The 26,317-nt window shown below is 56.1% G+C and overlaps 2 protein-coding genes across 4 annotated transcripts in view; one reads left to right on the top strand and one right to left on the bottom strand.

Annotated features, from left to right (window-relative positions):
* Positions 1-14,181, top strand: part of NAT10 (N-acetyltransferase 10) — a 50,708-nt gene extending 36,527 nt beyond the window's left edge. The window contains exon 29 of one of the 2 annotated variants that reach the window (XM_060303364.2): positions 5,465-14,181. In XM_060303364.2, the coding sequence (XP_060159347.1) occupies positions 5,465-5,477 (13 nt within the window). In that variant the 3' untranslated portion in view covers positions 5,478-14,181. Of the gene's footprint in view, positions 1-2,181; positions 2,912-5,464 lie in introns of those variants that run through there. The other variant, XM_030864750.3, reaches the window with a different exon arrangement.
* The window catches only part of ABTB2 (ankyrin repeat and BTB domain containing 2), a 181,988-nt gene continuing 164,140 nt past the window's right edge, over positions 8,470-26,317 (bottom strand). Inside the window, exons 6-17 of one of the 2 annotated variants that reach the window (XM_030864748.3) lie at positions 25,205-25,294; positions 24,522-24,638; positions 22,229-22,325; positions 21,833-21,968; positions 19,791-20,020; positions 18,199-18,377; positions 17,652-17,757; positions 17,178-17,280; positions 16,563-16,653; positions 12,265-12,333; positions 11,467-11,580; positions 8,470-10,101 (exon numbers count right to left, since the gene is read on the bottom strand). In XM_030864748.3, coding sequence (XP_030720608.1) covers positions 9,904-10,101; positions 11,467-11,580; positions 12,265-12,333; positions 16,563-16,653; positions 17,178-17,280; positions 17,652-17,757; positions 18,199-18,377; positions 19,791-20,020; positions 21,833-21,968; positions 22,229-22,325; positions 24,522-24,638; positions 25,205-25,294 — 1,530 coding nt within the window. In that variant the 3' untranslated portion in view covers positions 8,470-9,903. The remainder of the gene's footprint in view (positions 10,102-11,466; positions 11,581-12,264; positions 12,334-16,562; positions 16,654-17,177; positions 17,281-17,651; positions 17,758-18,198; positions 18,378-19,790; positions 20,021-21,832; positions 21,969-22,228; positions 22,326-24,521; positions 24,639-25,204; positions 25,295-26,317) is intronic. The other variant, XM_030864749.3, reaches the window with a different exon arrangement.

The following is a 26,317-nucleotide window of genomic DNA, read 5'->3' as shown; positions in this document are numbered from 1 at the left end:
CAAACGTATGGACACCAAGGGGGGAAAGCGGGGATGGGGGTGAGGTGGTGGTGGTGGTGGGATGAACTGGGAGATCGGGACTGACATGTATACACTAATATGTATGAAATAGATAACTAATAAGAACCTGCTGTATAAGAAAAAAAATTAAATTAAAAAAATTCCCCATTTTATAAATGAAAAACTGAGAAATTAAAAAAAAATGTTGGGCTTCCCTGGTGGTGCAGTGGTTGGGAGTCCGCCTGCCGATGCAGGGGACACGGGTTCGTGCCCTGGTCTGGGGGGATCTCACGTGCCGCAGAGCGGCTGGGCCCGTGAGCCATGGCCGCTGAGCCTGTGCGTCTGGAGCCTGTGCTCCGCAACGGGAGAGGCCATAGCAGTGAGAGGCCCGCATATCGCAAAAAAAAAAAAAAAAAAAAAAAAAAAATGTTTATTCATTTAGAATTAACAGTCATGGACTCATTATGGGTTTTTTGTTTTTAAAAATACCTTTTTCATAAAAATTTTAGTGAGAAGAGTGGCATTGTTTTACATTTACATTTTTGTGAATCTTTTTAATAGCTGGCATACTAGAAAGCAGCTGAATTCTCCTGTCTGCTTCTGCATTCAGTCTGTTGTGCTATCACACATCTTGTAGCCTCTGGAAAACAAACCAGTTGGGAGAGAATGAAAGTGGAAGAGGCAAATAATGTATTAGAATTATTATGAAAATAGTTTTGACTTTGGGGCCCACCAGGAGGGGTCTTGGGGGACTCCAGGACTCCCTGGACTACTCTTCAAAAACCTTCGCCCTCAGCTGCTTCTCTGCAGAGTGGTGTGTGTGTAGATGACGGTGGTTCCGTGGGGCGGCACTTTCACTGGAGTTTCCCTTGGGAAGACAGTGAGGCCTCCCCTGCCCTGGGCCTCTGGAGATGAGGCTTCCACAGCTGGTTTGGGGGTTTGTGGGAGGGTGAGTTCTTGGCATTGCCATAAACAGGGTCCCCTGAAGAGTTTATTTGGAAAGAGGAAATCTTGTGACTCTATGAACCATAGTTCCCAGAAATCAGATGTTCTCTTCTGTCTCCATAAATCACTGTGCTACCTGGAAGATTCCAGCATCGGTGCTAGCCTCATTTTCCTGATGGTCTCTGATGTGGCACAAAAGCCCGCTGTCAGTGTGTCCTAATTTCTGGTTTGGACAATATGGCAGATGTGGCCCAGGGCGCGTGATGGCTGCGTATTGAGTGCAGTGGCTTTGAATATGGCCGGCTCTGGGCCTGGTGTGGAGACCGCCTGGTTGTGTGCTCCGCAGAGCTCAGTCCCTCCCACTGTTGGTTTGGCTGTCGCTGCCCCTGAGGAGCCATCTGCATTACCCAGTCTGTGTGGCCATTCATGCACTTGAGGGGTCTGGGGAAACGTGAAAGCTTGCGCCTTTGGAAGTAAAAATACTGATAACTGTCATTCCGAATTCTTTGAGGCCTTCTGTTTTCTGAGCAGTCACTTCATTCAGGTGATGTTAGGTCTCAGGACAGAATTGTACACCCTCCCCTTATAGGGAGGTGTTTGTTTCCAGGGCAAAATGACACTGGAGAGAATCTTTAACCTATAAGGGGAAAGGAAGGTGGCCATTTGCCGAGCTATTCTCACGTTAATCTATCTGTGAGGAACCTACTGGCCAGCTGAAATGTGTACCCGAGTTACTATTCCTTTGGGTTTTCTTCTCATTTAGGAAAAATAAAATAACACATCAAAAAGTATTGTATGGTTTTCCTGGGAGTTTTCATGCTGTGTATTATGGACTATCCTCAGTCATTGGGATAATATGTCTGGTTTCCAGGGTAATCCTTAGTGGTAAGTGGTGGGAAGGAATTTTCCTTGTAATGCCATAGGTTTTTCTTAAAGTCATGGGAGGGGGGAACGTACAGATTTCAGGAGTTAAGGCGTAATTTGTTCCTCCACAGACTGAGAGCTTGGTCAGGGCAGGAGCTGGGTTGGTGTGGTGTACCCCCAGACCCCAGCACAATGCCCTGTAGGCCTGCAGAGGACATTGCTGTGTGACTGCACGTTCTTACATCACGTTTCAGATGGCGGAAACCCTTTTTCAGACAAAGCAAAGCAAGCTTAAAGCAAAGCAGTCTGAAAGGTTACAGATCCAGGCATGCTTCATTCTTTCTCTCTCTACTACTGTTTTTTCTTCTCCAGTGACAAGAAAAGGAAGTTGGAAGCCAAACAAGAACCCAAACAGAACAAAAAGTTGAAGAAAAACAGAGATGTGAAGAACAAAAAAGACACAAAACTGAAGTGGAAGAAATAGTGGAGAGTAACTTGGGTGTTGGTGGCTGACTCGTAAGGGATACCCTGACTTTCTGAACTGTCTCTGGCTGCACTGAGTGGCAGCTGACTAGACTATTAAAAGCAGTCACTTCTGAGTGGGTCGGCTTAGAACTCGATGCTTGGCGATCCTCCGGCACCGTCTTTCCTCCTCCCAGTCCAGGCCTGTCTCCCCATTCGTTCATAGCTTGCTTTGGGCCCAGGTTTTTCGGTTCCTTCTCGCACGCGTAGAAGCCACGCTGGCTCTTGTTCCTTCTCGGGCGTCAAGTACACAGTCTTCTGGGGATGTTCAGGAGGCTGCTGGGGGAGCACCGGGGCCTCTTGTTATGAACTCGTCCAAACTCCCTGGGGCCTGGAGCTGCAGAGGCTCTAGTCCAGCCAGGACTGGCGTCCTGGGACCCACACTGCCGTGTGCTGTTCCTCTCCTGGCCCTGGCAGTGGCCCAGAAAAGCCTGAGTTCTTAGGGAGGATATGACATCTGAGTCCCCAACACCTGGTATTTCATCCATTTGGGAAAAAATGTTGGGAAAGACCCTTTTGCTAGCAGGGATTGAGGGGGTTAGAGACTCTATTTTTAATAAATTATATCCTAGAAAGATCAGCTGGCCGTGTGCTCGTCAACTGAACGTAGGCGGAAGTTGCACTTTGCTCCTTTCTTTCGGTGGCTCCTGGCTGCGGTACACTTGGGACGGTGCTGGCATCAAGGCCGAGGGTGGGCAGCGTGGCCAGGGCTTACGGACCCAGGAGCCCGTGGGAGAAGTGGCCGTGCTGACCGATGCTCACTGTGGTGGTTCCGAGGGACTTGGGACGGCACCTGGAAGCCAGCTAGCTGGCCTCTCCTGCCTAGCTCCTGTCAGGTCGTTTGGTCCTCTCCACGGCAATTATGTGGTGTATTTTGGAATGTTTGATGGTGTCTGCTTTCCAGTCCTGAATCTGATACCATTGTTATTGAAACCTTGACCCTGCATCCCCAACCAGGGATCGAACCAGGGCCCCCTGCAGTGGAAGCGTAGAGTCCTAGCCACTGGACGGCCAGGGAATTTCCTCTCTGCTGGTCCTGTAGGATTGTTCCTCATCCACGTCACCAGGTGCAAGGAAAGCTCAGAGTGGAAGTCAGTTCCGTTGCGTTCTGGTTCTGATCCGCCTTTCTCCCCGCTTCCGCATGTGGGTTAATGGCGATCCTTCGGAGCTCGCTGACCGTGTCGGATTTCAGCTTCTGTATTTTTCCTTATTTAAAAAAAATTCATGTGGTGGCCTTGGTTACTGATCTTCCTTGGTTTTTCATAGACTTTAAAAGGACTGGTCCTCTGTGAGTCCAAATAGGTCCTTTCCTCAGCCCTGATGGGTAATCTGGTTCCTAGAAGTCTAGCGTGTGGACGGGGAAGGAAAGGGCGCTTCTGGACCAAAGAGGATTAAACGTGCAACTCCCAGGACAGATGGCCATGGGGAGACAAGCAGATTCTGACTGCGTACCTGGGACCACCGCGCCTTGTCCCCGTAGGCGTAGGGCCTTTTGTCTCCTGGAGCTGCAGACCCCCTATTAAGTCTGAAGGAAAGTTTAGAGATGAAAAAAAAAATTTGATCCGTTTTTCTCAGGTGAGTGCCTGAGCCTGCCTTTCAAAGAGGGTTTTCTTAAGGAGAGTGGCTGAAAAGCAAAGTCACAGCCCCAAATGGTCTGAGCCGAGTGGCATCTTAAAGCTCTCCAGCCGCATCGTCCCACAGCTGCAGGACCCAGATCGGCCGGGCCCTTGCTCGGCCCCTCTAGCCCCAAAGCCCGTCCCTCTGATCTGCTCCAGGGAGCCTTCCTGGCCTTGACACTGGCTCTGCCTGGCCCTTGCTGTGACCTGGGGTACACCTCGTAACCCAGGTCCACATCTTTGTAAACCGCAGGTGGTAATGACAGCACCTCCCTCATGCAGCCGGCCTGAGGAGCTGAGAACGGTGCCTGGCCTGCAGCAGGCACTCACCAAGCCTCTCTGGGTTCTGTGGCATGTGCCAGTATAACCCGGGGAGCTGCTCCGTTACCCACGAGCGCTAAGATGGGCTGAATGAGGCCTGTCTGGCTTTGTTCTAAACCACAGCCTGTGCTAGAAGAGGCCCACCGGCGCAGCTAGGAGCGTGCGCTTTGTAGTCAGACCAGGCCAGCTCTGTTCTCTGACAAGCCTCTTGACTGACAGCCTTTCCCTCTGCGCATGAAAAGGAAGTGAGCATTTCACCTACTATGTACAGTCTTGGCCTTTTTATTTGCAAAGCGTGTGTTCCTAAACAGGTCTCTGCACTTGGTGGTTGTGATCTTGGGTTCTCCTCCAAACCTGAAAAGGCACGCCTCCCCCAGACCTCACCATCTGGCCTCCAGACAGAGTGACATCTGTAAAGCTCGCTGTCTCAGGAAATCTCACTTGCAAAATGAATTCAGATAGGCTGCCTATGAATGCTGTCACCAGCCTGGGGAAGGGGCTGAAGAAGCCTGAACAAAGAAGAGTCCTCAATGGTCTCCACCCCCCCACCCCGCCCCCCCCCAGCTGGGAGGGGGCCAGTACTGGCCGGCTTCAGCGCTTCCAGTGCTCATCTGTCCCCCACAGTCCCGGAGGACTCCGGGGTGACCAGGAGATGACACAAAGGGGGCTGTGAGGCTGGGGGAGGGGAGGAAATCAGTGACCGTCACCTTGGACAAATGTAGACTCATTATCAGAGGCCATTACACCAGCCGGTCCGAAGGCCTGGAGGGGGCGGGGTTGGCATCCCCAGGGCCTGAATAGGCAGTTCAGACTCCAGACGGCTGCCCTCCACTCTGTAAACAACTGGTGAAAGTTCAAAGGTGGTGTGGATTCTGCAGAAGGGTGGGGCAGCAGGAAAGGGGGATGCTGAAGCTTTTCTTGTGTCGCTTCTGCTGAGGAGAAAGCTGTGATAATCCGGCATCTGGATGCTATCGGGCAACCAACCGGCAGGAGCAGAAAGGAAAGGGAAGTATGGGGAGGAGGAGAGCAGGGGGCCGGACGCTGCTGAGGAGGGCAGGCTCGGTGTGGGCCTTGGTGGCTGGACTCGGGCTCCCTCTGCTCCGGATGGCTTTCCTGTGGAGATTCCGGCTGAGTTAGCCCAGCTTTCACTGCCTGCGGGGCAGCTAGAGTAGAGCCAAGTCCCCCTTGCTTTTCAGGGACTCCTGCTAAGGAGAAGTTCACTGTCTTCTTTGGCTGCCGACAGCCTGGAGCAGGCAGCGGACGAGAGGCGCCCCATGCTCCGGAGCAGCGGCCCGACGAGGAGGCCCGGCCGCCGGGGCAAGTGAGGTGACCAGACACACCCCCATTTCTGTTCTAGTCCTCCTGGCCCCTTGGAGAATGTCTGATGTTTTTCTATTTATTTAAGTGCCTGCTTTAGAGCGTGTTTCTGCTACACGCAGGCTCAAAAGGGTCCCACCCCTCCCTTATCTCACCTTCCCTTCAACCGTCTGCCCCCCAAAGAGAGAAAATATGGCTGAGCTCCCGTCTGGAGCCAGGTGCTGACTAGATCTTGCCTCTTAGGCTGCGTGCTTGACTGAGGCACGTCCTGCAGGGCTGGGGGACTTGTGGGGAGGGTGGACACGGACCTCTGCGAGGGATCCCCTGCAGGTGGCGAGTGCTGGGGAGGGACCACCCCGCAAGCTCCCTCAGGGGCCTCGGACCAGGAGGATGGTGCTGAGGGGCGCGTCTCCTCCCCAAGGCCCCCAGAGGGCGCCATGGTCCGTGCTGAGCCCTCTCCCCACAGAGGCCAGGGCCCCAGGCTGCCCTGCCTGGGCTCCACCAAGCAAAGCCCACAGCAGGCCTTTCCCGGGACTGACCCCGTGCGGTCTTCACGTTGTCCCCCAGCTCCTGAGTCCTGGCCTGTCGGTCACCGAACCACAGCCACTCCAGTCAGTGTTCCCAGCGGCCTTAGGAATTTCTCTGCCTGCTGCAGGCAGGAAACATTTTTCAAAGCCTTTATTTCTGCCTGGACTTCACACCTAAGACAAACTACAGCCGACCCCAGAAAACCCTTGGGCTTGAGTCACTGGCTTCCGGTCCTCCCTGCATTAACAGGTAACACAGCCAGCTTGGGCTCAGCAGGGTCCCTCCTCAGGCCCCCCTCTTCCTGTGCTGAGCCACACAGATTTTGACTGTGTGAGGGAGGGTTTGCAAACAACTATCCCAGCAGCCCCCTGCATCAGGGGTGTGGGGAACCTGGCCTCGGGGCAGATCAGCAAAGCCCTCTGGCAGCTGTCTTTCTAAACAGTTTTAAGTATAGTTGATTTACAATGTTAATTTCTGCTCTACAGCAAAGTGATTCAGTTATATATATATATATATATATATATATCCTTTTTTGTATTTTCCATTATGGTTTATCATAGGATATTGAATCTAGTTCCTGTGCTGTTCAGTAGGACCTAGTTGTTGATGTCTTCTGTATATAATGCTTTGCGTCTGCTAATCCCAAACTCCCAGTTTACCCCTCCCCCACAGCCCTCCCCCGTGGCAACCACAGGTCTGTGCTCTGAGTCCATTTCATAGATACGCTCATTTGTGTCGTATTTTAGATTCCACATATAAGTGATATCATATGGTATTTGTCCTTCTGTGTCTGACTTCACTTAGTACGATAATCTCTAGGTCCATCTGTGTTGCTGAGTTCTTTTTCATGGCTGAGTAATATTCCATTGTATGTATGTTCCACATGTTCTTTATCCATCTGTCCATGGACATTTAGGTTGTTTCCATGTCTTGGCTATTGTAAATAGTGCTGCTGTGAACATAGGGGTGCATGTATCTTTTTGAATTATAGATTTTTTTGGATATATACCCAGGAATGGGATTGCTGGGTCATATGGCAACTCTGTGTTTAGTTTTTGAGGAACCTCCATACTGTTCTCCATAGTGACTGTACCAATTTACATTCCCACCAACAGTGTAGGAGGGTTCCCTTTTCTCCACACCCTCTGCAGCATTTATTGTTTGTAGACTTTTTGATGATGGCCATCCTGACGGGGTGAGGTGGTACCTCATTGTAGTTTTGATTTGCATTTCTCTAATAATTAGCATCTTTTCATGTGCCTACTGGCCATTTGTATGTCTTTGGAGAAATGTCTCTTTATGTCTTGTGCCCATTTTTCGATTGGGTTCTTTGTTTTTTGATATTGAGCTGTATGAGCTGTTTGTATATTTTGGAAATTAAGCCCTTGTTGGTCACATCATCTGTGAATATTTTCTCCCAGTCTGTAGGTTGTTTGTTTCATCGATGGTTTCCTTTGCTTTGCAAAAGCTTATTAAGTTTGATTAGGTCCCATTTGTTTATTTTTGCTTTTATTTCTGTTGCCTTGGGAGACTGACCTAAGAAAACATTGGTATAATTTATGTCAGAGAATGTTTTGCCCATGTTCTCTTTTAGGAGTTGTATGGTGTCATGTCTTATATTTAAGTAAGTCTTTAAGCCATTTTGAGTTTATTTTTGGGTATGGTGTGAGGGTATGTTCTAACTTCATTGATTTGCATGCAGCTGTCCAGCTTTCCCAACACCACTTGCTGAAGAGATTGTCTTTTTTCCACTGTATATTCTTGCCTCCTTTGTTGAAGATTAATTGACCATAGGTGAGTGGGTTTATTTCTGGGCTGTCTGTTCTGTTCCACTGATCCATATGTCTGTTTCTGTGCCAACACCATGTTGTTTTAATTACTGTAGCTTTGTAGTATTGTCTGAAGTCTGGGAGGGTTAGGCCTCCTGCTTTCTTTTTCCTCAGGATTGCTTTGGCTATTCTCGGTCTTTTGTGGTTCCGTATAAATTTTAGGATTATTTGTTCCAGTTCTGTGAAAAATCTGACAGCTGTCTTATTCCTGGCATTGTGTTCCCGTCCTTCCAGTCCAGCTCAGTGGCACTTAAGTGCTTAACGAATGGGAACACACCTACCCCATTTGACAAAACAGGAAAACTAAGGCCCAGTGAGGGCTGGACCCAGGCTCGGGTACTAAATAGGGTAGGACAGGGGTTGGCAGGTGGCCACAGCACAGCTTCCAGCAGGGGTTCTTTCCCTCTGAGACATGAGTGCCCCAAGTAACCAGGGAATCAGCTCTGGGTTCTCTTCCTGGTCCTAAATGGGCTCCTGCCCAGCTCTGAACTTTGGGTAACCCTCTATCAGGAGCCATGAGGCCAAGGTCATTGTTAACAAGTGTTTATTGTTAATAAAACCATAGTACATTTACAATAAGTGACAACATTAATATATAGTTACAGTATCGTACAATATTACAGCAATAAAATAACGCCTATTCCTTTGTACATCCAGCTCAAGCAGCTAGTTGAAAATATTTTCCACGGTTGCAAGCCCCCAGGGGTTTTTCAAGGTGACCGAAGTGACACCTCCTAAAGTGCCTGGGGCTTCTGGTGAATAAATAGTTTCTAAGGTACGGCCAGACAGCTGAAGGCGACATCCAGCACAAGCTGTCCAGAAGGTGCCCCCAGTGTCTGGCCCATAAATACGACAAGGGTCTAGGCCCAACGATGTGTCTCCACCCCAGGGGAGCCTGGAGCCTGCAGAATGTCAGGGGCAGGTAGCGGGGAAGAAGTAGAAGGGCCTCCTCTCCCAGTCCTTCCCTTCCACCCCTGCCCCGTCCTTTAAGTCCCTAAGACCCGCAGTTCCCAGTGGGAAGTGTGGGCCCTGCTCTCCAATCCAAATTAAAGGACTTTTTCACTGGAGAAACTGGACCAGGGGGGCCGTTTGGGGCTCTGCCTCCGGAGCCCACAGAGGCAGCCTAATTCTAGGCTTGGGATTTCAGCATCGACCCTGAAAACAGCAGCAACAAAAGCTGAGGCCACCAGGCTCCTCCACTGTACCCCACGCCACTCTTGGCTCAGACCAAAAGCGTTAAAGGCGTTCAGGGGAACGAACTGCCTTCTGCCAACCACTCTCTGAGCAGGACGGCGACTCCCCCCGCACTGGCCCGACCCCGACTCCAAAGGAGGCCAGACACCAAGAGAACGGACTCCAAGTGACCCTCTGTGCACGATCCCCGGCCCCCTGGAGGCCCACGCGTCTTTCAAAGGCACAGCCCTGAATAAATAAGTTCAGGGTTTGGGCAGCCTTTCGGACGTGACATTGAGGGAAAATACCAAGTTTTGACTGAAATGGCCCGGGGCCCAGACAGAACATACGTTCTGTACACTCATAAGGATGCCCACACCCCCGAAGAGCCCCAGTTTGGACAGTCTGAGCTGCCTGAGGCCCCAGGGGGAGGGCACGATCTGAAGCTGTGTCGAGCAGAGCTGAATCAGGATCACGTGAGGGTGAGTGCATGGCGGCCCTCAAGGTGCGAGCCGTAGGTGTCGGGGAGGGGTTGGGGGAAGAGCCACCTTTTGGCCACACCTGCCCTTGGCCCATCACTGGTTGAGCCAGTGGTTAGTTCTGGGCCTGCCCAGGTCTGGCTCCAAGAGGGCCTGTAACCAGCCTCCACCCAGCAGCGCCCCAGCGTGTCCACAGGCCCCGGCTACGTGCTGGCCCAGGCACCCCGGGAAGCACTTGCTCCCGGCCCTTCCCACCCGCTAGGATGCCTGGCAGACAGAGCCTGGCCCAGAGCCAGCCATCCCCCAACCTCACACACGTGAGGTGACGTAGAGAGAGTGCACGCGCTCCGCCAGGGTGCTCTGCAGGTCCTGCAGGGGGTCCAGGCCCTGCACTTTGCTGCTGCGGCCATAGATGAGCTGCCGGAAGGAGTCCTGCTCGAGCAGGGCCTTCATGTGCTTGAGGAAGAAGCCCTCACAGAACAGGGCCAGTTCGGGGGCGCTGTGGATCTGTGGGGCAGGGAGAGGGAGGGGGTGAGACCCACTGTGTCAGCACAGCCCTGCCTGAAACCTCCCCCTACCCTCACCTCCAAATAGTACCCATGGGCTAAGGCCCAGCTTCAAGCCTCAACCTGGGGGAGGCATGTCCTATCTCTTGGGGTGACTGGCCCCTTATCTGAATTCCTTCCATAAGCCTCTCCTTGGGGTTAGACTGATCGGGGTTCAAATCCCAGCCGTGCCACCAGGAACATCCCTGAAATCTTGTTCTTGGCCTAGGTCCCACTGGTGATGGCTTGTTGAATGCCAGTCATCCCTATTGGATTGGCAGCTCCCTCACTAAGGGCAGGGACTGCCCACTGTGGTATGTCCAGCACAAGGCCCAGCACACGAGTGTTCACCTGGTAAACGCTCAGTAACTATTTCAGGTCAACAAATACGGAGTGCCCGCTCTGGGCCAGGTGCTGGGCACAGGCCTCGAGGCCCAGGTCTGCGATGCTGTCTCAGAGCTGATGTTCCAGTTCAGGAAGACAGGGAAGCCAAGGAACCAACCAGGCCAGGAAACCACAGACTGTGGTCAGTGCTGTGAGGACGTGAGAGTGGGTGAAGGGGCAGAGAGGTGTGTGACTTGGGGGAGGCCTGGGGAAATCAACAGGGCTTGGGAAGAGCTTTACCGGAGGGGAGGGGACAGTGATCGCAGGAGTTCTGCGGTGGGAATGAGTTGAGAGACGTGGGCCGCGTGGCTGGGTGAAGGCAGAGGGGCGGCATCAGAAGGGGAGATGTGGACAGGGTCCTGGGGCCCACGTAATGGGCGACAGATAAGGGCTGGATTATTTAGTTTGCAGTGGAAAACCTTTGGAGGGTTTACGTAGGGGAGTGACACGGTCTTTACACTTTTCCAAGAGTCTTGTGGATTGCAGGGTGAAAGCCAGGAAGTGTGGAGGCCAGGCCAGCAGTTGTCCACGAGAGGGGACAATGGAGATGGAGGGAAGGGGAGGGACTGCTGATGTGTTTCAGGAGCGTTTCTAGATGTGGCAGATGACCATGGTGTTTGCTGAGAGGAGGAAGAATAAGGAGGGCCGTGCCGGGAAGAAAATCAAGTAGTGCCTGGGGAGCTGATTTGACTCAGAGAGGCTCAGCTCCTTGGCCCAGGTCTCACAGCCTGGCGCAGCACGGCTGGGATGGGAACTGAGATCCACCCGGCTCACAGCTCAGCTCCCAGGCTGCGATGCTGCCCCACTGGGCAGCAGTGACGCCAGGCCACAGAGGGACTTACAGTGCCCTTCAAAGCTGCCTGGCCACCTGCATTTTCTAGCCAGGCAACAGTGGAGCAGAGTGTGTGTTGGGAGGCAGCTGGCGGGCATCAGGGCTCCTCACCTTGGCATACTTGTAGGTGTTCACGGCGCTCTCCACGCTCAGGGTCTGGGAGCACAGGATCTCGCAGTGCCGCTGCAGGGCGTCCAGCTGGAACAAGCTGGCAGCTGACAGCAGCTGGCAGGAGGCAAAGGAGGCCGTGGGTATGCATGGCCAGGTCTGCGGCCCAGGCATCACGGAACAGACCGCTGCTTTGTGCTGTGTGCTCCGCTTCCTCCCGACCTCCAGGGCCCTCCCCCGCTGCCAGTCAAGTCTGGCGGCCTAGATTTATTTCTACTCTAGGCTCTCTACGTACTGGCTGGGACACCTCGGGTGGCACCGGATGGGTGACAGACGCTGCTTGGGATTTCTGACGTCAGGAGGCCTTCAACTACAAGCTGCCTGCTCACCTACTTCTAGCCAGGTGCACGGCCAGCAGTGGGTCCGTTCTCTGAGCAGTGACCTGGTGAGGGGAAGGCCTCGCTGCCTTCTGATCCTCCTGGGCCTTCCGTCCTCAGGGGTGGCCCTCTCTAACCCCGAGGTGTGGCCCGGGAGGCCGGGCTCCGTGGGTGCACAATTTCCCACTCTCTTGGGATGGTGCTTCCCGTCGCCAGAAGAGCAAGGACCAGCAGGGAACCAGGAGGTCCTTACAGAGGCCACCTTCCTTCCCTCCTCATCTCTTCAAGTGCTGTGTTTCTGAGAGCGGGGTTGAGACCTGGAAGATGTCGCAGGCCGGGGACACAGGCATGGCGGGACTGGGGGCCAGGCTCATGGCCTCCCTGCTCCTCCCCCTGGGGCCGGGCAGACCGGCCAGGTCCTCACCTCCAGGATATCGCCGGTGGGGATGTCCATGGATTCTGTTCCCCCGTAGTACAGATACTGCATCATCATCTGTAGGGAGGAGAGGCCCGGTGTGAGCGCCAGATGGACCCACAGCACCGAAGTCCTCACCCGGCACCCCTGGAGTGCCACTCCAGCCGCTGCCGGCCTCCTGGTGCCCCCTGACCTCTGTGTGCTGACATCTGCACCTCCCCCGACTCTCGTCAGACATTTTTGTGTTTTCCCTGGAATGCGTGTGGCAAGCTTCCTTCCACAGAGTGGTTTCACGTCAATCCTCACGACAGACCTGTGAGCCCAGGAGGGCAGATACTACTCACAGCTGGGGAAACTGAGGCCAGGGAGGGGGGGCTGACCCCCCTCCCCAGAACCCTTCCAGCTCACCACCAGGCACCATGCCGCTCGTTTCTCCTTTTACCGAAATTCTAAGTCTGGGGCTGGGAGAGGGGGAGGTGGGGCTCTGAGGGGGTGACTGTCTGACGGGCCACCCTCAGGATCCCAACTCCTGATCTCCCTGTCGGCGCTAGGCCTCCATGTGGCGGTGACAGCCAGATCCCGACTCCCTCCTGGAAAGTAAGTTGCAGAGCTGGGACAGGGATCTGGTCCAGAGGTCACCCTGCTGACCAGCCCAGGACCTTCAGGATTCTTGGGAGCAGAGGGCCCTGGGACGCCACATGAGGTGGCCTGTGGGGAGGGAGGCTATATTTTAGTTCCACTGAGGTCTGAGTTACAAGCTCTGCCATCATGCTGGACACTGGGGAGTTTCCCAGTTGGAAAAAGAAAAATGATTCTCCCTGGTTGGCTGAAGAAATGGCCCCAGCAAGGAGCTGGCAAGTGTGTAAGTAAACATGGCTCCAGCCAGCACAGTCAGGCTCTGTTAGGACTGGCCCCCAGGCTGGAAGCGGCACCAGAGGGAAGGAGCCCAACCTGGGGGAGGTGGGGAGTGGGGAGGGCCCACCAGCCTCATCCAGGCCCAAGGCCTGTCCAGGAGACATCAGTCTCTCCGCCTCAGAGGAGCGGGGGCCCCCGAAGGCCTTCCCCAGCCCCTGCTGGAGCTCACGTGGCGATCCTACAGTTACACGTATGTGTCCATGTGTCCCACGGCTCCAGGTGATACCGGGCCCACACCTGGCTTCCTCTGCCATCCCCATGCAGCTGAGTGGGTGCTGACCACAGCACCAGCAGGACAGCCCTGAACGCCCAGGGCTGAGAGTGGGGTAGGTCACATTTGCAGGGATTCTTTGCTAAGGGATGGCCTCAGGGCAGCCCCTAGGTGAGAAGGGGCCCAGGGATAGAGGCTCGGAGACAGGTGACAGCCTGCAGCTCCCCTTTCTGGCCTGGAAGGCAGCCTCCTGCTGCATTTGGTAGCTGGTTTTGGCCAGGCCCAGGCATCTCCCTGAGGTCACCTGAATGCACACGAGTCCACAGGAGTCAGAGCAGAACTGCCCTTTTGGAGGCTGGCTGAGGGAGCTGGGCTGCTGGCGGGCAGCCTGTGGGGCTGGACTGGCCGCCCTGTGAGCAGCTGTCAGGACCGGCTGCAGGGGCTGCCAGGCTTCCTCCTGCCCAGAGTGGGCCACCAGGAATGTGACCACAGGGAGGCCACTGATGCTGCAGGGACAGGCCTGGGGTCAAGAGCCACGTCTCAATGGCAGGGCTCTCCCCCAAAGGACTGGGTTTAGTCGGCAGTGACCTTGGCAAGTGTCTAGACCGGTGCTAATGCAATAGCCACTGGCCATGTGTAGCTTTTGAGCATTTGAAACGTGGCTGCTCTGAGTTAACACGTGTTGTGTCAGAGCTGGATTTTGAACACTTAGTGTGAAAAAAAGAATGTAAAACATTTCATTAATTTTTTATATGTTGAAATGACACTATTTTGGCTATATTAAGTTAAATAATATTAAAATTCATTTCACCTGTTCCTTTTTGTTTCTGTGGCTACTAAGCGATTTTAAATTACCTGTGTGGCCTGCATTATCTTTCTATTGGATGATAGCACTGCTTAGCTCTCCTTGGGCCTCTGTTTCCTGTTCTAGAAAACAAATAATGACCGCCATTTCTCTTTGTGCTGTGAGAGCCAATGAGATGTTTGGGGGCTGCTCTGAAACTTTTAGGCTTTTTTAGGGAGCACCGGCCCTGGATTGATGGCTTCGGGCTCCCCACCAGTGATGGCAGAGCTCTGTCCCCAGAGGACCCATGGGGCGAGGCCAGAGGCTAATATGCCCAGGCTCACGTGTGCCCCGACGTTAGACCTGTTGTCCCCGTCTACCCTCGTGACAACCCCGAGAAGTCATCAAGGGCTGCCCAGCCTGTCCCGGAACAGGCACCCTCCCCTGCTGAGTGAATGCAGCCTTGATGGCAGCGGTCACCCGAGCCACACGTGTGCCCTTGCCCCCCCCCCCCCGCGACTCCCGCCCAATCCCTTCTGCCCTTCTCAGACCCACCTCCTGTGTCAGAGCCTGACCCCACCTCATGCTCCAACTCACCTGGACTTTGGGCTTCTTAGCCAAGTAAGTTTCTAGAGCTGCTCCTCTCCCCAGTGAATTTGGCTCAAGGGACGGGAAAAGGGGGGAGGGGAGACACCCCATGCCAGACCCTGGGTCTTCCACCCCGATGAGTCACCGAGTTCCATCCACTCTCCCCTCGCCCACTTCCCTCCATCCTGCTGCCACTACCTGGTCACCATCATCACTTAGCTGGATTTCTCAACAGCCTCCTATCTGGTCCCCTGGCTGCAGTCACGCCCCCTCCGGTCCCTTCCTCCCCTTCCGAGTGAGTGAGGTAATGCAAACTGGACCATTCCACACATCCTAAGATTGAATCCTGGCTCTGTCACTTCTCAGCTCTGTGACCTTAGACAAGTTACCAAACTTCTCTGTGCCTGTGACCCCTCATCTACCAAGAGGGGATAACACACCTGTACCTCCTAGGACTGTGCTGGGAAGCTTAACTGAAGAACAGGGGCAAAGCACTTGGAACCACGCCTGGCTAAGTGTCTGTGATGACGGTGGCCTCCTAGTAGCGTCCATCTGTCCTTGGGTTAAAGCTCAGGCCCTCCATGCTGTGGCTCTTGGGGGCAGCTTCAGCCTCATTGTGGATGTTCTTCTGAATCGCTGCCGGGACTAGGCCAGAGGGCATTTCCTGGTCTCTGGCTTTCAGACCCTGCGTGCACTTCTTCCTCTACCTGGAGCTCCCGATACCTGGCTGGCTGCCCTCGTCCTCCAAGAAACTTCCTCCTCCGCAGCTTTGGGTTAGATGCCCCGTCCTGCTCTCCCAGTGCCTTCCCCACCACACCTATACCATTAATTCATAACCCTGTCTCGTGGAGGGCAGGGTCCCTGTCCCGTTTACCACTGTCTCCACGGTGCCTGTAAGTGACTAAATGCTAAATGAATGACTACAGGGAACATGAGGGGGACCAAACCCTTGTGGATGGTGGCTCCTAATGCTTCTGTGAGGCTGTGATCTCTCCCGTTAAGTCACAAGCCTGTCCTGTGCAAGGCCAGGTCCTGGACCCACCCATCAGCTGCCTCTTGGCCTCAGTCTCAGCCCCTGAGGGTCATGCCTGCAGCCTGGAGATCACTGGAGAAAGGAGCTCCCCACCAGGGCTCAGCGTAGACCCCAGCCAGCCTCCTCCTGCAGACCCCGCCTGCTGGTGGCCAGCCTGTGGAGTTTCCATTATGCAGCCTCTGAGGTTCTCGGCAGCTTAGAGATCGAAAGCCCTGACCTTGATCTTCCACACCCAGGATGGGCTCACCATACCCATTTCTGCTTGGCCGGCATGGCTGGGGTCCGATGCTCGGGAGGAGTGACTGACCTACACCAGCGCACGCGCACGTCACCCTCCACCCACCGGGGTCTTGTTAAAATGTGGGGTGTCTGGGGTGGGGCCTGAGGTTCTGCATTCCCAACAAGCACGCAGGCAACGCCTGTACTCTAGGAGCTCACTCCGGGGAGCAAGGACTCACATGCTGCACGTGTGCTGTGCGCCTGTCCTTACACGTCCGTCAGTCTGCCCAGACCCCTCACCCGGTGGTTAGAGCTCAGGGCCCACGAGACAGGCTCTGAAGCTACAAAGTCACAATGGAACGGCTACCTTTGCCTGGGAAAAACCTAGATGCTCCAACCTGACCACTGAGATTCAGCAAAACACAGAAGGCACTGGGGACGGAGGGGAAGATTACTACCGACTCACGGCTGCTCCCGCCAAGACGGACAAGCCAGGGTGGGGCTCCTGGGGGGAGGGGGCATCCCTTGAGAAGCGTGCAGCACTGAGGTCCACATACCTGAAAAATGTGGTACTTCATGTCACCGATCTCAATGGTTTTGCTGCTGTCGCCATCTTGCTCTGATTTATTGGTCATCAGTGTCTTGAACCTGGAGCCAAGGAGATGAGACAGGACGGGGCTTGAACGTGACTTTCACTCCATGGCCATGTGGCAACGGCACCGTCCACCACCTGACTGGCCACCAGGGCACAGGAGCATTTTAGAAATTACTGCTGTGCTCTCAAAATAATTCTTGGCGAGTGACGTTTTACATCGTCCAGACGGCTGGGCTGGGCCCCTTCTGTCCCTGCTGCCCCCTAGATGAGTGACTGTGACGCCTGTGGCTGGAAAACTGACTTTCGTGCCAGAACATTTATGTTTTCTAATAATCAAAGGCAGCAAGTTGGCCAGAAAGAATACAGCCTCAGAGCTCCTCCTGGAGAACTCTGGGTCCCATCTCGACTGTCCCTCTGTCAACTTGTCCCATGCCCGCCGTGGGGCGGATGGGGCCTCCGCGCTCTGTGACCTCCCTGTGGGGGGCAGAGGCTCTTCTCCATCCTGTCCATCACCTTGTATCCACATGAAGCTGCCCAGCCTCCCGGCAGCTGAGACTTCATTATCCGGGTTGCCTACCTGTTAGAAGCTGTCACCAGCAGGACTTTATGTGCATAAAACAGCTTTCCTTCCACAAGGAAGGTCACATCCGACATCTCCTTGTTGTTCAAAAAGTGAGGATCTGCCAGTAGGGAAGGAGAGGGGGTGACTGAGGAGCCTGCCCCCAGGGGTTTCTTACATGTGTGCCGGGGGCAGATGGGGTGGGGAATGTGGAGAGCAGAGAAACTGAGGCCAGGCCAAAGAGGAGAGGGAGAGGGAGAGGAAAAGGGGAGAGGAGAAGGGGAGGGGGGAGGGGAGGGGGGAGGGGAGAGGAAAAGGGGAGGGAGGGGAGGGGAGGGAGGGGAGGGGGCAGGGGAGGGGAGGGAGGGAGGGCAGGGGAGGGGAGGGGAGGGGAGGGGAGGGGAGGGGAGGGGAGGGCAGGGGAGGGGAGGGGATGGCAGGGGAGGGGAGGGAGGCCTGGCAAGCGCGGGTGGCCGGTGGGGAAGGCCTCACCTAGCCTGGCCGGCAGGGTCTTGCGCAGCTCAGGGATGCTGGGAATAGGGCTGCTGCCGTAGCAGTGCATGAAGATGGCAGCCAGCTGCTGGATGACAGAGTCGTTCTGTGGGGGGAGAGGCAGGGAGGGGCCATGAGCTCAATCCCCCATCCCGTGGCCGTCTGTTTATAGCTCCTGCTACATCGGGCCAACTTCAGAAGTCCAGGCCAGGATCAGAGCAGCCGCTGCCTTTTGCTCCTCCTGGAGGTGGCCTGGTGAGGGAGGCCTGTCCCTTCAACACTGATTCCCCAAATCGCTCTTCTGGCCGGGCTCCAGCCCAGACAGATCCACGGCCTCTGCAGCCAGGCGGTGCGCGTTTGCATGTGGGGTGGGCAACCACCCGCGTGCGTGAAGGTCCCTGTGTCCATCTGTCCGTGGGAGGGGTTGTCCCTGTGTCTGTCTTCCTATGCGTCCGTCTCTGTGTCCGTCCCATGGTCTGCTGGGGCCGTGGGCTCTGGAGCCTGGGTTCTCTGAGCTTGGGGCAGGGACCTGCCCGGAGACACTCACCTTGCTGGTCTTGAGGATGTCGAACATGAGCTGCAAGCCCTCGGTCACCAGCTCCTCGTTGTATTCCTCCTCCTTGATGGAGCCGAAATCCCGCAGGAGGCTCTGCACCACCGAGTACCGAGACTGGGAGAAGGACGTCCTCAGAGACTCGATCCAGACGTGTAGCTTCCAGGGGACGCCTGGGCCCGGGCAGGGGAAGGGCAGCAGTCACCCCTGGGCAGAGCGCTCCCTGCGGGGGCCACCGAGCCCGCCTCCCAATGAACCCCTTCCTGGCAGGCTCTCTTGCGATGCGCCCAGTGTCTGCAGAGCAGGGGGCAGCCCCCAGCCCCCTCGGTGTAGCCAGTAAGCAAAGCTTCCGTTCACACTGACGGGCCTCCCTGAGAGATCCGAGGGCACCCGGGTTCGTGTCAGATGAGGTGGAGGAATGCCTCCGGACCAAGTGCAGGGAGCCCGAGCTCTGAAAATCCACAGCTCAGCCTGGGGACCTTCAAGCGCAATCCCAGCACCCACACTGGCCCGACGCCTTGTTGGGCCCTGGACTGACTTATGGAGGAGGACCCATTATAATTACGAGGGGTAGCCCGGGAGACTCGGATACCCGGAGGATATGCAGGGTGCTTGGGGACGCAGGGGCTCCCTGCCTGTCTAGAAGCCTGAAATCAACCCCGTCCTATCGCCCAGCTCCCTGGTCTGTTTATGCACATCCAGTGCCACGTAATTAGTTTGCCAACTCCCTGGAGTGTGCCGGCGGGGCCGCAGGGCAACTTACAACTACTTTGTAAACATCACGACAGTAACTAGTGATGTTTCTGATAATTAGAGGGATTGCTTCTTACTCCCCCACCTCACCATGGGTTAAAAAAGGACCGATGGCATTCCCTACCCCCCAAGACGACGTGCGTAACGTTAGCATCCCTGGTTGACCGACTGTATGTAGGAGCCCATTTCACAGAGAAGAACACTGAGGCTGGCTTGCCACAGCAGGGCCACGTGGCCTCCCGCTGCCTTGGCCCAGCGCCGGGCGTTCGTGTGTCATGGCCCCCGGGAGAGTCATCGTGCACTGAGTGCTGATGGTGAGCTGGCACTGGGCTCTGGGCTGCACGTGACGACACCACGTTCACAGAGGAGAGTCATCAGCACCAGCGAACGTGGCAGGGCTAGGCTCTCACCCAAGTCTGTCTGTCTGACCAGCCTCCCGGGAGGGAAGGAGAGGTCGGCAGGCTTGCAGACCCAAGGAGGTGGGGAGGTTGGCTGAGGGACTGGAGAGCATCTAGTTTGACCAGAAATGTAGACCCCTAGTGCTACAGATGCTCCCAGAGCTACACATCCCAGGACTTGACCAGGGAGGTTGGGGGACCTGAGGGCACAGGGCTGGGGTGAGGCTCTGAGACACATCCCCACGGAGGACTGTCTGAGGCTCAGGGCAGCCCCTGTCCTGGCTGTCAGTCACCAGGCCTGGGGGAATTGAGCCCCGCCCTACACTCAGCTACCTGGCCCTCTCCTGGCCTGAGGAGCAGCAGAGCCTGTGTGTGAGTGAGTGTGTGTGTGCGTGCATGTGCGTGTGTACCGGTACACACGCTGCAAGGTCTCACCTAGTGCCCGCAGCTCCATGGTGATGTCCACGTAGCCGTGCTCCGCGCTGTAGTACATGGCCTCCTGGAGGGCCTTGGTGCGCGTCCGGCTCAGCCTCACGGTCCCCTCGCTGCCACTGCCCTGGCTCGACGCATCGCTTTCCTCCACGCCCTCAGCCAGGATCTCCTCCAGGGACAGCACGTCTGCTTTGGCCTGCTGCGGCTGCGTCAGGAGCTTCCTCAGGACGTTCCTGTGGGTAAAGGGACGAAGGGTGATGCCTGAGGCTCCCGCCACGGACGGCGCCTGCTGAGCTGCCTTCTGGCGGCCCGTGGTCCAGATGGGCAGCTACGGGGCATCTGTGGGCACAAAGGCTCACGGTCTTCCCCTCCCAGGCAGGCTGGGCCAGGGCTCCCAGCGACCCCCATCCCTGGCCACCTGGGGAGTAAGGGGAAGGTGCAGGAGACCTCTCCCTTCTGCCATCCATGTAGTGACGAGAAGTCGTGGGCTTTGAGACCAAGCAGGTTCTGCCATCCTGTGTGATCTCGGATAGGTTGTTCTACCTCTCTGAGCCCTGACGGCTTTGTCATCTGTAGGACAGGGCGTCAGCATCATGCTGTCCCAGTTAACGTGAGGCCAATGTGATGACCTCAGATGCAGAGCCTGATACCTAGCAGTCCTCCTAAGAGCAGCCAACTTGACACATGTAAACGTGTCCGAAACATAGGACATGCTTGTACTCACTTTCCCTCCATTAGTAAGAATGCAGTGGAGCCGCATTTTATACTGAATTCATTAACATACACAGACGTGTGGAACACGGGATGCTCGACGGAGCATATTCCCGTGTACCGCTGCGTTTAACCTGAGCAATCCCATGAACCTCGCCATTCGTGGGCGATGACCACGTCTTGCTCACGGTCACTCTGAGCAGGATGAAGACTCAGACCCAGAGCTTCAAGCCCCAGGCTCGTTCTGTCACAGCCTGTAGGCTGGGGCTCTGGGCAGGCTGCAGCAGGGCCAGGCCCACAGGTCACCTGGGGCTGAGCCTCCTCCCAGCGGCCCTGGCCACCCCTCCCCCACCCCTTCCCCTACTGTGTGATGGAGGCCCGGCAGGGACCCCCTCGAGGGACCTGGGTCATCCTGCTGTAGCTCTGCCAGTTCAGCAATTTAACAGAGCACCCGGTCTGGCGTGAGCTGGCACATGACGGTGAGCGCCCACCACACCCACCCAAGGGAGCCCGTGTTCCAGAGAGAGAGTGGGAAGCCGATGAGCAGGGGGCAACTCCACGCGGGGTGAAGAGGCCACAGCGGTGGGGAGGGGTGGGAAACGCAGGCACTGGGCGGTGTAGAGAGGCCTGGAGGCCGTGCCCTGCGAGGTGGTACCTGAGGGCAGGGCTGGTGGAGATGGGTGAGAGCGGGGGCTGGGCGCAGAAGGCGGGGGGCGGGGGGGAGAAGCACGCTAGGGAGTGGGCCACAGCAAGGGCACAGTCTGGGCTTGAGGACGGGAAGCAGGTGTCCCGCCTGCCCTCTCTACCTTCTACTCACCTCTTCCCTGTCTCCCTCTGCCCCCTCAGCTGCCTAACGGCTCTGCTCTCAGCCCTGCCCTCTCGCAGCCCCGGCCCCCGCAAAGCAAGGTCCACCATCCGCTCCCGGAGCGAGACGCGATCTCCTGCAGAGCCACCAGTGGCATCTTCGTGGTGGAGCTGCCTGCTGTGTGGAAGCCTCTAGCACCCCAGGCCACTGCAGGCACCGCAGAAGCACCCCAGGCATGGGAAGGGATGGGGTCCTGGGTGGCTGCAGGGTGGAGAGCCTCACGGGGGAATGGGAGGGCCTGCTCTAGTCCCACGTCTGCCGGGAACTGGCTGTAGGACCTCTAAGCAGCCCAGCGTCTCCGGGCCTCCAACATCTGGGGCCCCCGAGCTGCCTGAAGCCCCGTCTTTCCGGCTGGTGTGCGTGCAGCCACCCCAGCCCCCACCTCTGGAAGGCCCTCCAGGTCTAGTTCTTCTGCTGAGAGCCTGCTTCACGCCCCCCAGCACACGGGGCAGGAAGCCCGGGCGGGTACCTGTGGCCGTGGGCGGCTGAGTGGCTGAAGCAGTTCATATCCTCGTGGAGGGAGGAGGCCATGCCGTTGGTCTCGAGCATGCTAAGGAGGGGGTCGGCGCCCCGGCTGAGCAGCAAGCTGACCAGTTCGTAGTTCCCTGGAAGACAAGGTGGACCGAGGATGCTTCCACCGCCCGTGCCACTGCCCCTCTGCTGGGCCTGCCTGGGCAGCGAGTGTGGCAGAAACACTGACGATGGGGTGAAGGGGAGCCCCTGGGACCCAGAAGGAGGGGCTTCAAGGCTCGCCACAGTGATCTGCGTGTGCAGCTCAGCCAGGCTGGGTGACACCGTGGGGAGGAGCAGGTGGACCCGTGGGGCAGTAGGGGACCCTCACTGGGCAGGGCAGCGGTGTACCTACCGGCTGCAGAAGCCAGCTGCAGGGGTGTCTCTGCATAGCTGTCCTCGCCACCGGTCACTGCCGAGCCCTCCACGTGGGCACCAGCATCCAGCAGCAACTGCCAGGGCACAGGGAAGACACTTCAGGTGGTAGGGAGTGTCTGGGGCACGTGCAGGGAGGCTTTGGGGAGGGGCCTGTAGTTCCCTCCTGTGGCACGTGGTAGGGAGTGTCTGGGGCACGTGCAGGGAGGCTTTGGGGAGGGGCCTGTAGTTCCCTCCTGTGGCACATGGTAGGGAGTGTCTGGGCACGTGCAGGGAAGCTTTGGGGAGTGGCCTGTAGTTCCCTCCTGTGGCACGTGGTAGGGAGTGTCTGGGGCACGTGCAGGGAGGCTTTGGGGAGGGGCCTGTAGTTCCCTCCTGTGGCACGTGACCAAGGACCGGCTCACCCGGGCGTCCAGGCAACCAGAATTTTAGAACTCCTGGTTACCTTCAGGGCTCTAAGTGTCTAGAATCTTCACCTCCACTCCTGTGGCCTTGGACCAAGCCCCTAAGCTATAGGGACCTCTGAGCTATTTCTCCCTTTCAAACAGTTTCCTACAAACTGGCTGCAGTGATCTTTGTAAGAACTCACACAGATGAGCAGAAAAGAAGGCACCACCCCCCAATCAACCGGGGGAAACTGGGGCTCTGGAAGCAGCAGAGGTAGTGGGAACGGCAGAGGTGTTAGAGCTGAGTGCCAGTGCTAGCCACAGACCAGTGGGTGACCTGGGGCAGGTACCTCAACTCCCCAAACCTCAGTCTTCCTCATCTGGAAAATGCAAAAGAGGCCCGCCTTGCAGCCTTGCTGGGGATGAAGTGAAACGGTGCTCACCTCTCCATAGGGGCTCAATAACTAGTGGCTTTTAGGGTTCTCATCAGAGAGGTTCGGTGAGCTACCCAAGGCTGGGAAGTGTGGGGCTGGGGCAGAACCTCACTGTCTGGGACACCAGGTGGCCTCTCCCCATTCTAGCAAGGGCCAGTCTTGCAGGGGACAGATGGGGCAGGGCTAACAGATACCAAGCAGCTCCAGCTGAGCCGGCCGGCTTTGCCTTGGGGCAGGGGTGGGTCTGCTTCACCGAGAGGTGACTTCAGCTCCATCTCACCTTTCCTGACCGGCTGCTCTGGAGGGAGCCGCCTTCCAACCCTCCCAGGTTTCCGGAGACCAAAGCCCCCTCAGAGCCCGTGCTTGGCCAGCTAAGGCAACACCACGGCCCCGCCACCTGGAGACCAGGTCCGAGGGGCCCAGGCTGACCTCTCAGCCTCCCCACAGCGTGGAGCATGGGGGCGGCTGTCGGTAGGAGGCCCCGTCAGGCAGAAAGGGCATCGCTGCCTGAGCCAGTGTGCCAAGGTGGAAGAGGAAGAGGCCTGCCCGTCAGGGTGAAAATGGGCACCAGTCCAGGTGAGTCCAGGGCACAGCCCTGCAGGCCAGTCTGGGCTAGCGTGGAACTCTACTCAGGGCCTTAGGAGGACGCGCACCAAAAAGCAGGCAGAATGTGGCAGTCAGCCCACTGACCACCATTTACTGCATCCCTCCTATAGGCCAGGCCTGGGTGCACAGCGATGAATAGGCCGGACACGACTCCTGGTCTCAAAGGCCCCACAATCTAGCAGACAGCAAGGGTGGAATACGAACTCCCAGGAAGGAGTCTGGAATCCTGTGGGCCTGTGGCCTGAGGAGTGAAGGAGTCTGGGAGCCGAGTGGCAGTGTCACCATGCCCCATCCACGGCTTCCACTTCTAGGCCTGAACCCCCTCCTCACGCCAGCCACAGCTACTGGGACCAAGGTGGGCACAGTGTGGCTTGGCTTGACAGGCGAGCTGTGCCAATCTGAGTCCTCTTTCAGGAACTGGGGAGCTGAGAGACTACGCCTGCTACCAGGGAGGGGCAGAACCGGAAGGACAGCATGCTGTATAGAGCCGGCAGAACTCATGAGGCAGTAAAAACAGCTAAGGGTTGGAAAGATTACTGGAGGAGAGAAACGGAGCACACCTGCACAGATTCCAGATTCCAGCACGCCCCAGGACTCACCCACAGATGCAGAGACGCCAGGCAGGCCTGGTACTACTTGGGCCTGTGTCTTGCTCCCTAAAATTCTCACATGTATCCTCACACTGAAGCCTGCTCCTGGAGGCAGACCAGGTGGGTCTTTGCTGACCAAGTGAGCTAGCGTTAACTAGCGCCTCTGGTGTCTGACTCCAGGCTGCTGCTCACACAGGTAAGGCTGGGGATACGCCTGGGGCTCAACCCACCCAGCAAGATGAGGGCATGCTGCATACCTGGCAGGAGCTCACCTGGACCACAGAGATGTGTCCATGTAGGACAGCAAATGTCAGTGAGGTCCAGTGCCGGCTGTCAGGGTGGATGGAGGGGTGCCTGGGAGAGTTGCTTGGAACCTGGAAAAATAGCACAAATGATCAGTGTTTCCTAGGTCAGTGACATTCCTGGGCAGGTGACACAGCCACCTGAGCTAAGGGGAGCCCTGCAGGGATGGTGACTAGGAGTCAACTCAAGAGCTTTCTACATTCGATTGGCAATGTCTGCCTGGAGTACCCTGTGGAAAAGGCTCAAAAGGATGTTCAATTAGTGATGTCTGCCCTGGGCAGAGAGACAGCAGAGAGGGAACACTTTATGCCTCAGAGGGAGGTAGAGCCAGAAGTATCTGGGGATGGTGGGGATGGCTGGGGATTAGGTTGATAAAATGGGAAAGGTGCTACAGTAACAGAATTATGGCCATTCTCTCTGCTCGACTCCCCTCTGAGCTCACTTCCTCTCTGACAGAAAGTTCAAATCTTGAGGAAAAACCCTCTTTGCTAACTGTGATCTCTGTGCATCTTGCATCTTCAGTCCTCTGAGACACGTCTAGTTGTCCATAGCATCACAGCCAGCATGGATGACGAAGACCTTGGGGTGTTCTCTTGCTGGGTTAGGAGCCCGGTGCAGCCCTTGGGGGCTTTCTCACCTGGATGTCCAAGTTTGCTCCAGCATCAATTAACATCTGGACCATCGCTTCATCCCCAGCAGCACAGGCATACATCAGCGGCGTCATACCCTACATGAACCAAAGGCAGATGCTAAACTGTCTGCAAACAGAACATGAGGACACGTGTTCCATAGGTGTCTGCCCCAGAAACCAGATCCAGGTCTTCCTGCTTGACCAGCTGCTCATCCTGAACAATCCTGTGTCTTGTGCTGAACAAGACAACCTGCCCCTCCTAGGCCCACTGGACGTATGACACCTGAAGGATGAGGAGGGGACATTTCCATGAGCACTACAGGTCGCCAGAAGGGCAAAGGGCACAGGCCCCATGGCCAGACTCTGGTGCAAAGGCTACTTCTGCTGTAAACTTTGTACAACTTACTTGTACTCCTCTGTGCCTCAGTTTCCTTATCTTTAAAATGGGAATAACAACAGTACCTACCTCATTAGGTTGTTGTAAAGAGTATGAGTTACTATGTATAAAGTGCTTAGTACAGCTAACTAAGGATAAGCTAACTAATTAACATAACACAACACTACCACTGCTACTATGTTACACTGCCACATCCAAACCCACCCCAGGCCCTGTGCTGGTAAATCACCGTGTGAAGTGACTTACATGCATCGTCTCATTTAATGACCATACCATCCTTATTAGGGAGGTTCTGTTATTGTCCCCACTTCACAGACGAGAAGCAGAGAAGGGGATTAACTTGCCCAACAGTCACACGGTAAGTAAGAGGATGAACTCAGCTGGAACCCAGGTCTGCCTCAGCTGCGAAGCTCTCCCCTGAGGCATCTCACGGAGGGTGGAGAGGTTGACTTTAACATCTCGTGCTGTGAGCAGTTCTGAGCTTTTCTGAAAGCTGAGGCCCAATCCCTCCCTGAGTTTAGGTGGGCGATTAACGGAGCTGCCTCCCTGGCGGGGAATCTCCTCGGTGGCCAGTAATAGCAAAGGCAACGGTGGAAAGTGTTATTCCACAGCTGGATGCTGGCAAGCGTTTGTCTGGAGCCCCACGATGTTACTTATTAGGTTATCTGTGTGTAGACAAGATCTCCTTACCTCATAAATCCTTGCCTAGTGCCCAGAGATAA

The sequence above is a fragment of the Globicephala melas genome, chromosome 8 (genome assembly GCF_963455315.2).
Source record: "Globicephala melas chromosome 8, mGloMel1.2, whole genome shotgun sequence".
NCBI lineage: Eukaryota > Metazoa > Chordata > Mammalia > Artiodactyla > Delphinidae > Globicephala > Globicephala melas.
The sequence above is the reverse complement of the archived record's forward strand: the minus strand, read 5'-3'. Positions and strand labels throughout refer to the sequence as shown.